General features: G+C 46.0%; 1 protein-coding gene and 1 pseudogene across 1 annotated transcript in view; one reads left to right on the top strand and one right to left on the bottom strand.

The window, feature by feature from the left end:
• Positions 1-2,226: 2,226 nt before the first annotated feature.
• Positions 2,227-13,357, top strand: part of DGKI (diacylglycerol kinase iota) — a 284,940-nt gene continuing 273,809 nt past the window's right edge. Inside the window, exons 1-2 of the mRNA XM_066634451.1 lie at positions 2,227-2,482; positions 2,625-2,907. Of these exons, the coding sequence (XP_066490548.1) occupies positions 2,227-2,482; positions 2,625-2,907 (539 nt within the window). The remainder of the gene's footprint in view (positions 2,483-2,624; positions 2,908-13,357) is intronic.
• On the bottom strand, positions 8,381-8,496 carry LOC136658085 (5S ribosomal RNA; annotated as a pseudogene).

Here is a 13,357-nt window from a genome sequence, read left to right as displayed (position 1 = left end):
TTGCGAGCCAATTTCAGGTGGCTCCCCCATTCATTTCAATATTTTATTTTTAATCTATTAGATGTGATGCAACCGTGGTATGTGACTGCTTTTGGGGAAAATTTACAGATCTGTTCTTTTAACAGGCTATTGCGTATATGATAGTAAATGGGACGTACTCCTGGGTAAGTGCGGGTAAACTGCAGCCTAGGATCTTTAAAACTATTTCTGTTCATGTCACTTCCAGTCATGAGATCACTTGAGGAATAGATGACCATCAAGGGGTCCTGACAGATTCTCATTCTAAAAAATGGTGTGAGAACCAATACTTTAAACGTAAATAAAGCATGTGAGGAAGGAGTGAAGCGAAAAATTCCATGTAGGAAGTAGCGATCTTCTTCACTCACCCAGCTCCTCCTTTGCATGGTGCCTTTTAACTGAAAGGGGCTGTGAGAGGATGGAAGGAGAGTATGGAAGCAACCACTTACCCTGTTCCTTCCTTGCAGTCCCTTTAAATAAAGCAGAAAGTGTAGTACGTGCTGTGAGTTCCCAACATGAGCTGCTCTTCCTGTTCCGTCAAATTGGATCTGCAGGAATGAGGAAGGTAAAGAGCTGCTATCTTTTCTTAGTTTTTTTGGGGGGAGGGGACAATGACAGGGTGACACCCCCAATGACAGCAGATCTGGTTGGGCCATCCTTGATTAATAACCTGCTTTTTTAAAAAGAAGATTCATTGCCAGGATAGATCGTGTTTCTCAGAGTACCAATTTATTCATATATCAAGATCTGTCACTTTGGATAGGTATTTTTACAGAAAATCAGGGTAAATGACTAAAAATAAAGGAAGGTGGTGTCTATTTTCTGGAGTCTGGAAAATGTGTCCCCTCATTGGTGTTAACTATTGCATGGAAAGGTGCCTTACATCTTCAAAAGCACATGCCCGCATTCTTTCATATTCAGAATAACTGCCCTATGAGGGACAATACCCTATGAGCACCAAATGACAATAACATTTCTGTCTAGCTTTCCTTGGGCATAGCTGGACATTGGCCAAACACAATTTGAGGGACCATTAGACCTAGAGTGGAGCTGGAACCAGAAGTACAGTATCTGTGCTCTTGCACCTACCTCACCTCAGATCACATATTGTGGACCTCAGTTTGATAATGTCCAAGTATGCAAGCTTTGGAGTGAAATTGAAATATTTTGTCTCAAGGCATAGTGTGCATCTCAGAGGCTTGCCTCCTTCCAGAATCAATGTGATTTGAAGATTTACATAAAAGGAAAACAGGGAGATTTTACAAGACAGTATGATTATTTGAATGCTCCAGCTAGTCTCTCAAGTACCAATGAACTTCTGGCACAAGCCAGAACTAAAGATGAAGGCATGCTTGTGAGCTTTCCTGGTATTGCACACTGTATGTACCTTGTCAATTGAGGTCATGCATGAACTCCAAAAGATTAGTAAGCAGCCTCTTTGGGAGATAATATCAAGATGAGGCAACCCCTGGTAGCTGGGTAAGAGCCACTTTCAAGTGGGTGCTCCTCTTTTATTTAGCAGGGGGAGAGTAACTGGCCTCCTCACCCCAGCAGTGTCTTTTCTAGTGGCTGTCTGCTGGTGTTCTTTTGCATCTTTTTAGATTGTGAGCCCTTTGGGGGGGGGGGACAGGCATTTATTAGCGATCTGATTTTCTCTGTAAGCAGCTTTGTGAACTTTTTGTTGAAAAGCGGTATATAAATACTGATGATGATGATAGTTTGGGAAGCCAGTGCAGGTATAGCTTTGGGATTCATTTCTTAGGTTTACTTTACTACACAGTTTCCTGTGTTGCCTCCTTGTCACTCCTGGCCGGGGACATTCAGGAAAAGGCAAAGTCTTGGAGTGAGTAATATTTTGGATAAAGTTGGAGAGAGGTACTGGGGAGGGGGCGATCTGCAGACCAGTCTCTTTCTTGCTGTGTCTATTGAATCCCCTGGCTCAGCACACAGGAAAATTGCCCTGACTAGCTCCAAATACACACCCACCCCTTCAAAGCTGTTTCTGCCCAAAGTTGCATATACACAACAGGGATCAAAAGTGTACACCTGTGGATTGGGCAGAGCTGGGATGTTTTGGAGTGACCTGGAGAAGGACACCTGGCAAGACCCACGGCTGCTGTCCCAAATGGGGATCAGGGCTTTCTCACGGTCTTGATCCATCAGCTCCATCCAGCGTGGGCTCTGGATGTCCTCCTCCAGGGGTGGCTGATGCTTTCCTCCTACGATGGGCTCAGGGGGAAAAAAGTGCATCACTTCAATGGGGAGCTCCAGCACTTCAGGTCCGTCCGTTCCTCCATCCATCAATGCCACCCACAAACAGCCAACACGTGTCTTTCCCTCCCCACGCAACAGACTCCTGGCCGGGGCTTCAGGTCCAGCCACTGCTCCGCTGCTCTCCAGGACGGTGTGGCAGGAGCAGCAGCAGGAAGGGAGGAGGCGCTGATTGGCCAGAGCGGAGGCGGAGGTAGGGAGTTTCCCACAATGCCCCGCTGCAGCCAATGCTGCGGCCGCCGATGGATGCTGCGGGAAGGCGCTGCTGCCATTTGCAGCCGCCTGGGCGAGTGGCTCGGTGAGGGGCAGCCCTCCAGCCCGTCTCCCGGTCCCAGGCAGCCTCCAGCCCGCCAGCTCCCTTCTCCAGGAGGGTCGCTGTCCGTTCAGCACCGCAATGAACCCTCCCTCGGCAGCCGGCGAGGAGAAGGCGGCTGCGGGAGGCAGCAGTGGCAGCAGTAGCGGCAGCAACACTTGCCGGGGAGCCGAAGGCGGTGGGGACCCCAGGAGTGCAGCCGCTGGACCGCCTGACCTGGAGGAGCCGGGACCAGCCAGCCAGAAGGAGGAGTCCCTGGAAGAGAAGCTGAAGAGTTTAACCTTCAGGAAGCAGGTGTCCTACAGGTGGGTGGAAGGAGCTGCTTCTCTGGGCTGGCTGGGGAGAGGCACTCAGGATGGGTGCCTCACTTCTCCCCCCAATGCCTCTGTCCCTGAAAGTTCCCTGGCAGAGCGATGGTAAGAGTCTCAGTCTCTCTAGCACCATAGCCTCAAGTTTCCCTGGCAGGCTCTCCGGGAATGGGCTGAAGCGCAGACTTGTGGGATTGTTATGTGCAGACTTGTGAGATTGTGTGGTTCCGGCAGCCACATGTTAACCGCCCTTCTTGCACTTGCAAACAGGGCAGTGAAAAGGTGGGCTCCCCTTCCTTTCTTCAGATGGTGGTGGTGGGGGAATTTCAAACCCACATGCCTGATTGGGAAGCTGGGACCAGATCAGGAGGTAGCTGTTACTTCAGATCAGCAACTCGAGAATTAAAGGAGTGGATTTGAAGGGGACAAATCATTTGTTTTCAGCTCCTTGGCAGGTCCGAGTGGGCAACTGAACATCTGGTGCCTCCTGAAGCCTTGAGGAGTGTGGTAGTTGTTTTGGACTGGGATGGAGTGGTTTTACAAGATCTGACTGTTCCCCCCCCCCCATGGGCATCAATCTCCGATAGGTGTGCTTTCCTTGAGAGATAACCTTATGGATAAAATCAGTGTGCCAAGAATCCCATGTACGTAATGTGTGTTTCTGTGTCAGGTCATTGCCTGCATGCACAGTGCTGCAGCTGCTGCCCCCAATGTGGCATTATTTTTCAGAGCCATCAGAAAGATGCCATGGGTGAATGTTCCTTGGTTCTTAGGATGACAAAGGAATTCACATTCCTGTATGCGCATCTCATCTTGGGTGGGATTCTGTGTGAGATATCGAGGACGTTAGGTCACTAATGTGACGAGGCAGCGATTCCCTATGGGATGCTCTATGGTGCTGGGGAATCATGCAATAGAGGTGATAAAGAGTTAACGTTGTACAGTAATGCTAATTCCTCATGCCAGGGTGTATGTGTAGGTAGAGCTGTGACAGCAGGCTGTGGGAGTTGCAGTGCCAGGGATTAGGGTGAAGGTGGCACCATAATTGTCGGCTGCTATCCCCCCCTCCTCTAACCGATCTGGCTTGTGCTAAAAAAGAAATCCTGATCTTGTTTACAATCCATTACCAAGCAGACAGGGCTTTCAAAAAGGTGGTCAAGGAGTCAAAAGGTCTGTTTGTGTGCATGGACATAAGGATTACTGGTGAGGTGTAAAACATGCAGTCTGATTGCTCTGAAAGTGGAGTTATTCTTGATGCTTGAATAATAATGAGAAAAAAAGCAGAACCTGGAAATTGCTTTAGTGGGATGGGGGGGGGGTGATGAAATGTTTCTTTGGAAAGGCACCAGAAAACAATTTTTGGTAGCATTGATATGTCTATTTGAGGCTCCAAAACAAAAGTCTTCTAAAGAATAGGTCTCCACATTCGTTTTCAGCCTCCCAGTGAGTCATTATATAAGTGTTAGCACATGTCAAATTGTGTGGATGGTTCTCTTGCATGCCCACTTCTGTTGCGTGACATCTGAAGCCAGATGAATTCAGTTGCTCGGTAAATGTGCAGCCCTAAAAGTAATGCATTGCTTCATTCTTCTCAGCGAGGTTCTAACTTCAGTAATGTGTAGGTTGCAAAGCATACTCCGTGAAATATCAGGAGCTTCTGAAGGCTTCGGTTGGGAGCCTGAGGTTGTAGAGCTAGGAGACAGTAAGTACTCCTGTTTAGGCACTGTGTGTTATTTTGTCAAAACAGCCTTTCGTCAAGTCCAATCAGAAACAACGGAATTGAGTTTGCAAGCAAGGTAAAGAGCCTCTGAATAACTTGGGGCTTCTTGCCTTACCACTCTTTCACTTTGTGAAAATTAACAACAGTAATTATATCAAACATGCAGTAGAGATGAGTAGAGGACGTGCAGAATAAGCAAGCATACGTAATTCAACACAACAGGGAATGTTAATTTTTTTTGGGGGGGGGGGAGGGAGTCCAGTAACCTCTTAAACAATCCTGGCAACCACAGTTGTATAAATGAATTCTAGCTTATGCTTGTCTGATTGAAATAAAATCAATTTTGTACACAAAAGAGTGGAGGAGAATTCAGTTTGGGTAAGAGTAGATGGGTAGTTTTCATCGGGGTTGTTTTGATGCCCATTAGCCCTGTCCCCCTCCTCTACCACCTCCTCTCCAGCCTGAACAGGCTCTGCGTATCATGGCAAATAGTGTTTGCTGTAAATGTTGTCAAAGAAGCAAAGCTGGCAAAAAGTGACTCTGTTGGTCCTACAGCTTGTCATCTCAGGAAAGGTTTGAGCCTGGAGGGAATACTTTAAAGTTTGTGTTGACTGGTCATGCTGGGCAGCTTCTGTTTCTAAATTTGCTTCGGCAAGAATGTGATGCTATCAACCCATGCATGTGCATGTGGGGAATGGTTTGCAAATAGCTTGCTTTAAACCACTTGCAGAGTGAGAGAGCTTTCTGAATGGTGGCATCCTTGGACTACATGGCTCTGTGTATGTGCCTGGATTGTCTCCTTTGGCTTTGTAAACCTGAGATGACAGCCTAGCCGATGAGTGCAAAATCCTGAGTGATTCATTCCTGGCTACCCTTAGCAAGCAATGCAAAACAATATGTTCACTGGCTACCTCTAGGACAGTAAGGTTGCAGCTGCCTGCCTGCCTTCTCTTTTTTCCCCCCAAGCAGTTTTTAAACATGAATGCCAGGCTTCTTAGTAGCAGCTTGTAGCAGCCAAAGATGAAGAATTCTACAGGCAGGTTTTGGTTATCTGGGTAGAGGCATTGCCAAACTGTGGAGACGGGACCAGATCTTAGTGGGAGAGCAACTGGCTTGCATGCAGAAGGCCCCTGACTTAATCCTTGGCATCTCTAGCTAGAGCTGTGAAATCTTGGAAAGATGCTGTCAGTCGGTGCAGACAGTAAGGACCCAGGTGGGCTAACATCTGACTCAGCAGAAGACAACTTTGTGTATTCAAAGCAGGCACTGAGCATCAAATAACTAGCTTCCTTTTTTAAGAAAGCGATCTTAATTTTTCAATTTACAGCATAATCTAAATTAAATATAAATGAGTACACACAGAAGCAAGAACAGTACAAAGTATACACAGGAGGAAATATCAGGAAAAGATAAAGTTAGGGCTGTTGACAATGCCAAGCTTATAATTTCCATTACTTCAACCACTATAATCTTATGCACCAAAATTAAGCTTACTAGGAAAGCAAAGTTATAATTGATTTATAATTATACATAGTGTGGTTATTAAAACTGCAACATTTTTGAGACGCTTTAAAAAAATTATTGGGGCTGGGGAACATGGCTTGCTACATACGTTGTGTTGAAGTTCGTTTATTGTCTTGAGGCCCTGAAGGAAATGGCAGTGGAACACCCCACTGTCTGATGTGATATTTAGAGGGGCTTAGGGAGCATAGGCACTCTTGGTGTGGATGTAAACTGCTCTTTTTTGGGTGCATACACGCATAGCGATTCAGGGCTGTTCCTGCTCTTAGGTGGCTCATGAATCTCTTCCATGCATGGGCTCTCCAATCATTTTGACTGGGTAGCAAGTGCTGTTTTTCTTTTAACCGAGACCTTATTTTGAACTGAGCAAGGGCTGTGAACAATCAGCCCTGCTACTGACTGACTCTTGGGGATTAAAGGGGCCTTTGCTTTCAACTCAGTATGCATAAGAATAAACAACTTCACTGGATCAAAGACCCCCCCCCCCCAGTCCAGTACCCTGTTTACGCAGTGGCCAGTGGCTTATTTACACAGGGCACGAAGACAGCAACCCTTTCTCCAGTGTATATCTCTAGCACCTTGTATTTGGTGGTACACAGTCACTGAACCTGGAGGTTCTATTAGCCATGATAGCTATCTGGAACTTTCAAGCTCCGAGACGTTATCTTCTTCTTCCTCCTCATGTGAAAAGCAACAGAGGCTTTGGCAGAGTGGCTTTCAGCTGTGTAAGACTCTCATTTTTCACTCTGATGAAGTTACTCTTCACCCAGGTGGAAGGTGATGATGGTTAAACAGCCCTTTGTTTCTGAGAGCAAGGGTTCATGTCTAATGGGGGAGATCTTTGGGTTTGAGGAGAGGCCACATGAGGGCTGGACTGAGCACTCAGATCACTTAGCCTACAATAGAGGAACCCAATCTCTACAAGAAAAACAGCATCCGTGCTGGTCAAATTCCTTACTGGAATTCAAAGGGAAAATGCTTGGAGCCAGGGGTGCTTTGCAGTGAGGAGTCTGTACTCACTGATAATGCAGGGCAGGTGCTCTAAGGAGGGCCCTAACTGAAATCCTAGAATCTCAAAGGAAATGGATCTCCAATAGCAGGAAACAGGTCAGCTGGAGTAGTGGGTAGATGGACCAGTGCCCCAGCTCAGAATTAGGCAGCTGCATCCATTTGTATGCTCTGTGCATGCCTCAGAGCTCTTGTGCCAATAAGATTGCCTTGATGGAGGCACAGTCACTCCCCCTCCCCCCCAATGTGAGGGTGCAGGCAGTTGGTTAGTGTGAAGGAGGAATGGCAGAAGTTGTTTGTCTTCCTCTGTGTGTGTGTGTGTGTGTGTGTGTGTGTGTGTGTGGGCACACTGCAAAATCCTGATCTTTAGATCTAGAAGGCATTTACAATAACCTTTAAATAACAGCTTCCTGAGGTATATCATTAAGTTCTGTTTGATTTGCCAGTATGGAAAGGAAAAAAAATAAACATTTTCTGCCTCTCTTGCTTTCCATGTCTTAGTTGCTTTTGAAAGCCATTTATCCCGCAAAGAATTCCCCCCTTTTCACATTTATAGCAGAGTCTCAGTACATACCCAGATCTGAACGCTTTCCCGCCCCACCCTCCCAGCAGTGCTGCTAAACTAAAATTCCTCCCACAACTCCTTTTTTACCATTTCTACTTGAAAAAGGCTGATGCTATGATGGATTTACAAATGAAAATGATTCTGTCCTATGAGGGAAGTTCTATTTTCAGTGGCCAGCAAAGCTACCATATCTAAAGGCACAACAACTGTGGTTCAAGGCACCCCTGCATCAACCATCTGAGAGCTGTGGCAGGGCCCTCTCTGTAGGCTTTCCATATTGTCATTGAACATGCACCATTGATCTGTAATACATGGGTACATGTTGAGAAAAATATAAGAGATTTGGATCTCAAAAACACCTTCAAAAGGGTATCCCCATCCCCAAATGCTTTGCTTTCTCAGGAGTCACAGAAGGTATTGGGAGACAGTCAAGAGTCCTAGAAAGACATCAGTATGCATTGGAAGACACTTTTTTGTGCCCTAAAACCTTGGCAGGAGCATGGGGGAAAAAGAAAAAAAAAGGCTAGGAAGAACAGAAGCAGAGAGGAGAGAAGTAAGACAGGCTGATCAATGCTGCAGTCCAACATTTTGATCCAGGACATGTTTATGTTGAAGTGGTTGGTTGGCAACCTTCAGTCTCGAAAGACTATGGTATAAGCCTACAGCACCCGGTATTCCCAGGTGGTCTCCCATCCAAGTACTAACCAGGCCTGACCCTGCTTAGCTTCCAAGATCAGACGAGACTGGGCATGTGCAGGGTAACAGTTCAGGCGGTACGTTGAAGTAAGCCCCACAGAATTCTGTTGGGGAGAATTCTTAGAATTCTCTAAGGCAGAAGTACATACTACAAAATCTTGTCACGAGACTCCTCTTGTTCTTTCCTTAGTGAACCCTGCAGTCAAGTACCAATCAGATAGGAAGTGAAACTGATGGCCCAATCCTAAGAGGCCTTTTACGCAGCCAGAACGAGTGTTCTGGTAGCATAAACCACTTTATGGCTGTCACAACTTGACAGCGTCGGTGTACGCAGCTTGGCCATCACTTCCAGCAGTGAATGGCCAGGTCTGCACAATGGTGAACAGTGGACATTTGTTGGACTAGGTAAACCTGTGCAGGGGTCAGGATGGAGGGCAGCGAGAGGGGATGGAATGGGGCAGGGGGGCAAGGGGGGAGTGGAATGGGGAGGCAATGGAGCAGGTAGGGCCCAGGAAGGGGGCAGGTTTGGCAGCAGTGATACTGGATGAATCCTAACTACCTTCCCCAGGCCTAATCCACCTTCCTGAGTCAGCACAGACTTGGACCAGTTATAGAGCTGGTACAGGTACAGGTTGACCCATGGTGGCTGCTGGGGCTTATCTTGGGGCAAGGGACAAATGTTTTTTTTACCCCAAGGAGGCCTCGAGAGGTTGAAGCTCCCTTGCTGGATACAGTGGAGACCATGTTGGCACCTCTGCATCACTGTGCTTGGAGTTCGTTAGGATTGGGCTGGAGCAGCCCAATTCTATGCAGAGCTGACTCAGTGGGGTCGCATGGCCCACACTGTATTCAGAGCTGAAATTGAGCAGGTCAGAGGTCATTGCGGGAGGTACTTAACAGTGCTACCAACCATCAGGCTGGATTTGTGCTTTATGGCAGGTGGGTGACAGCTAGTGCCAGTGCAGCAGCTGCTATTCTGGAACTAGCAGCTCAGAGGATTGGGCCATGAGTCACTTCCAAATAAGGTAGTGGTTCTATATACTTTCGGAACTCCCTATGTATGCAGAAACATGTAAATTTGTAAAGTAAAAGTGTGTGTGTGGGTGTGTGATTCTTCAACCATAAAACATGCCTGTGAGCTTTCAGATTATGGAATGTTCAGGGCTCTTGAGTCAGTGTCAGTTATTGCTTTTTAAGAAACCTGAACACAAAAATAGAGGCAAAGGAAGACAAGAGAGAACAGCAGTAATACAGCACAGCAGGAGAAGCCTTTAAGGGACCTGGAAAGAAAAAAGGTGTCATATTCCCCTTCCATTCCTCCTGCAATTTCCTCCCACTGATGATTTCTACAAGACTTCTCTTATAAGCTGGCTATAGCCCTGAACATGAGTTGTCCTTGCAGGGTCTGCAAATATGTCAACATTTTGGCCACAGGTTCCACTTGTTATTAATCCCAGCCTTCCTCCAAGAAGCTCAGGATGTTCTATATCAGGGGTGTCCAAAGGTTTTGTCAGGAGGGCCACATCATCTCTCTGACACTGTGTCAGGGGCCGGAGAAAAAAGAATTAATTTCCATTTAAAATTTGAATAAATTGACATAAGTGAATATATTAAAGATGAACTCATGAATCAATGAAGATCTCGCAATAGCTCAAGATCTATAAAAGGCCTTGCACAAAGCAAGGCTGGCCTTTCCTTTGCTGCTGCAGCAGCATCACAGATGTGAAATAGCAAGCAGTGGAGGGAACCCTCATCCCCCTGCTCATGTGAGAGGTCAAACAGTTGCCCTCAGGCTGAGAGCAGTTGCGTCGGGCCAGCATGGGCTCCAGCAAGTCTCCAGAGGGCCAGAGGCTCACTGGAGACTTGGGGCTCCCCGCAGGCTGGATTAGGAGTCCCCAAGGGCTGCAAATGGCCCCCGGGCTGGGGTTTGTCACCCCTGTTCTATATGGTTCTTTTCCTCCTTTCATTCTTTCAACAACCCTGTGAGGTGGATTAGATTAAGATATGGTAATTAGGCTAAGGTCACCCATTGATCTTTCTGTCTGAGCAGGGATTTGAATTGGGTCTTCCCTCTCTAACCCACCATTCTATCAATAAAGTCTATATCCTATATAACACTCTGTATACAGATCTAGAGAGATATACACACACACACATATGTAACAATTCTTATCACATGCTACCATGACCAAGGAAGGCTTGACAATGCAGACATGGGTTCTGTTCCTCACTGAGTTTTACAAATCAGAATAAATAGCTTGCAATCTGGTTTTTACATCGCTATCTCTCAGCTAAGGGAATGGCAGCCATTCATTCCTATAGAGAAACATGAAGTGCTCTTCTTAGGTATGCTGTTGTATTGGTGGCCAACTGACATACGCTGCCTCTATGCACCCTGTGGCAATTGGGGTTCATTTCTATATAAGTGCCCTTCCTCTACAGATTTATCAATGGCTTTTTAGCAAGGCTGGATCTCGTATGCTGTCAAGAAAGCTGTGGCATAGGACCCCAACCAAAATGAACTCCCTGATGCAGCAGAATCATCCGTGATGTTTCTCCAACATGCAGCTAAGGAGCACTGACTGTTCCTTCATCACACTGTATTCAGTAGTGCCTACCATAAGAAAATATGGGATACCTGATATTTAAGCCCATGTTAGAACAGATTGGGTGGAAAAAACAAGTAGCTGCGCATGTGTTTTTGCACAGTGTGGCCTATCGTTTTGTGTGAATACTGAGAAAAGAACATATTGTTTTGTCATATCAGAATTGTGTGAAGTCCCTGGGATACTGCTTCGACCTCCAAATCTTCGATGTGGCACTTCTCCCGCATCACATGGTCTGCCAGCCAGAGCCCTCTACATGCATGGTGCCCCCATTGCTGGCTGTGCTGGGACTCTGAATGCATATGGGTCTCCATTCTATGTCATAACCAGCAACGGGTGTGTGTGTGTGTGTGTGTTTCCTGTTTGTGCATTTAGGATTGCCCCCAGGCATGTTTTCAACATGGTTTTGTTGCTATGCAATCCTTGGTTTAATGTGAAGAAGAACTATTTGAAATGCTTGCTTAGTGGCTCTGTCGATATCCCTCATTAGTTCCCGGAGCTTGTTTTTTAGTCTTACAAAATAGTGCAGTTTGGATGCAAACAGTTGTGCCGCTTCAAGCCAATGGAGTGTGGTGCGTAATCTGAGTAATGAATCCTCAAATGAATCTGCACTCTGTAAGCAGAAAGAAGCAGTGAATCTTGTTGCGGAAAAGGTGGAATGGAATCCGAGTTGTAGATTTTGAAAGTGCTTCGTAGCCACTTTCCACTGAAGCAAAAGGTGAATTGTGCCTGGTAGACTCAAATCAATTAAACATATTGTGTTGCTGTCAATCTTACATCGCATCGAGTCTGTACTAAATGGATGTTTGCGGAGTTGCTAGAAAGGGTTTGCATTAAACGATTCATTTACAATTCTCTGCTCTTACAATGCTGTAATTACACTCAAGATGTGACCTGGATGTGTTGTATTTCAGGCAGAGAGAATTAACTGTATGCCCCCCCCTTACTTACAGCCCATCCTCCAGCATCTCCCCTTCCTTTTCTGACTCAGAGAAATTCTGCTGGAGGTCTGCATTAAGAACTCACCTAGGAGGCTGTATACAACTGTGTTAAATGAACTTGCTCACTTCTAACACCTGTGTGGACTTGTTCAACAGGGTGCAACAGTCATCAGGGCTCAACAGGTAACACACAACAGACAAGCGACGTGTACTTTGTGTTGAAAATAATAACATAAACAGTTTGTACTCAGATGGTTTAGATCAAATTCTGCTCCAGTCAAAAATGTTTGGGAACCACTGTCCTTTACTGAAGATGACGGCTGCATATCCCAACACATTTTCATAACAACCCATGATCCACTGACCCAGTGATACAACCACATTTGTCCCAGCTCATCAGACAGGAACTCACACCTGAGATTTACAACAAATCTTCCTAAAGTTACAATACTCACCCAACAACATGACAGAACAGACTTACAAATCTAGACTATTACTCCGGAACAACCTACTATGGATGGATCTGAAAGAGGGAATGATAGAACACCCCTGATTGTCACCTACAGCTCCAGATAAAGCTAATGTATCAACAGTGATGTGCAGCCCATTCTGCACAATGATGCCTCTCTCACATTACAGGGTTAATTAACTTAGCGGTGCGAGGGAAAGTTTGCTATCGGCAATCACTGCTATTGTGAAATTGTCACCATGCTCTCGTGTACTTTTAAGCTTGTCATGAGACCAGAACTTTTCCTCTTGCATTATGATTCCATTTCCATGCATATACCTGCCTACTGAGGATGACACGTCAGGCATCTGATGGGGTGGACTCCTGCCCATGAAAACTATGGTGCAATAGATTTGTTAGTCTTCAAGGCGCCATGAGACGCTTTTGCTGTTTGTGCTGCTACAGATGAACACAGCCATTCTTCTGGAAGTTGCTGGGGAAGTGATCTGATTTGACTATCAGTCTGACTCCTGGCCTAAGGGAAAGAACCTTTTCTAATAGGATTCAAGACACTTGGGAACTCCAAGAATATTAGATGGCTTTAACAAAAATTCTCAAAAGGCAGATGGAATTAGTTGGGAGGATTAACATGAAGAGTTGGAGAGCCCTAATAGAAAATTGATCCTCCCATGTCACATCTCAACCACATCTTAAATCTAGGAGTATGAAGTAGGGAGCAAGAGGGCACCCACTAGGCCTCTCAGATCTGTGCAAAGTTCAGAAGGGGGTGGGAAGGAAGACTATCTTTAAAATTAGGTGCCCCGCCTAGTTGAAAAAGGAAGTGTAGGTCTGGCTGCAGAGCAATTTGAGACCATGATGGGAAAGCAGAGGACAGCCAACTTTTACAGAGTCCAATAAGCAATGCTGACAGGAATGACAGTA

This window comes from Tiliqua scincoides, chromosome 7 (genome assembly GCF_035046505.1).
Source record: "Tiliqua scincoides isolate rTilSci1 chromosome 7, rTilSci1.hap2, whole genome shotgun sequence".
Classification (NCBI taxonomy): Eukaryota; Metazoa; Chordata; class Lepidosauria; order Squamata; family Scincidae; genus Tiliqua; species Tiliqua scincoides.
The sequence above is the reverse complement of the archived record's forward strand: the minus strand, read 5'-3'. Positions and strand labels throughout refer to the sequence as shown.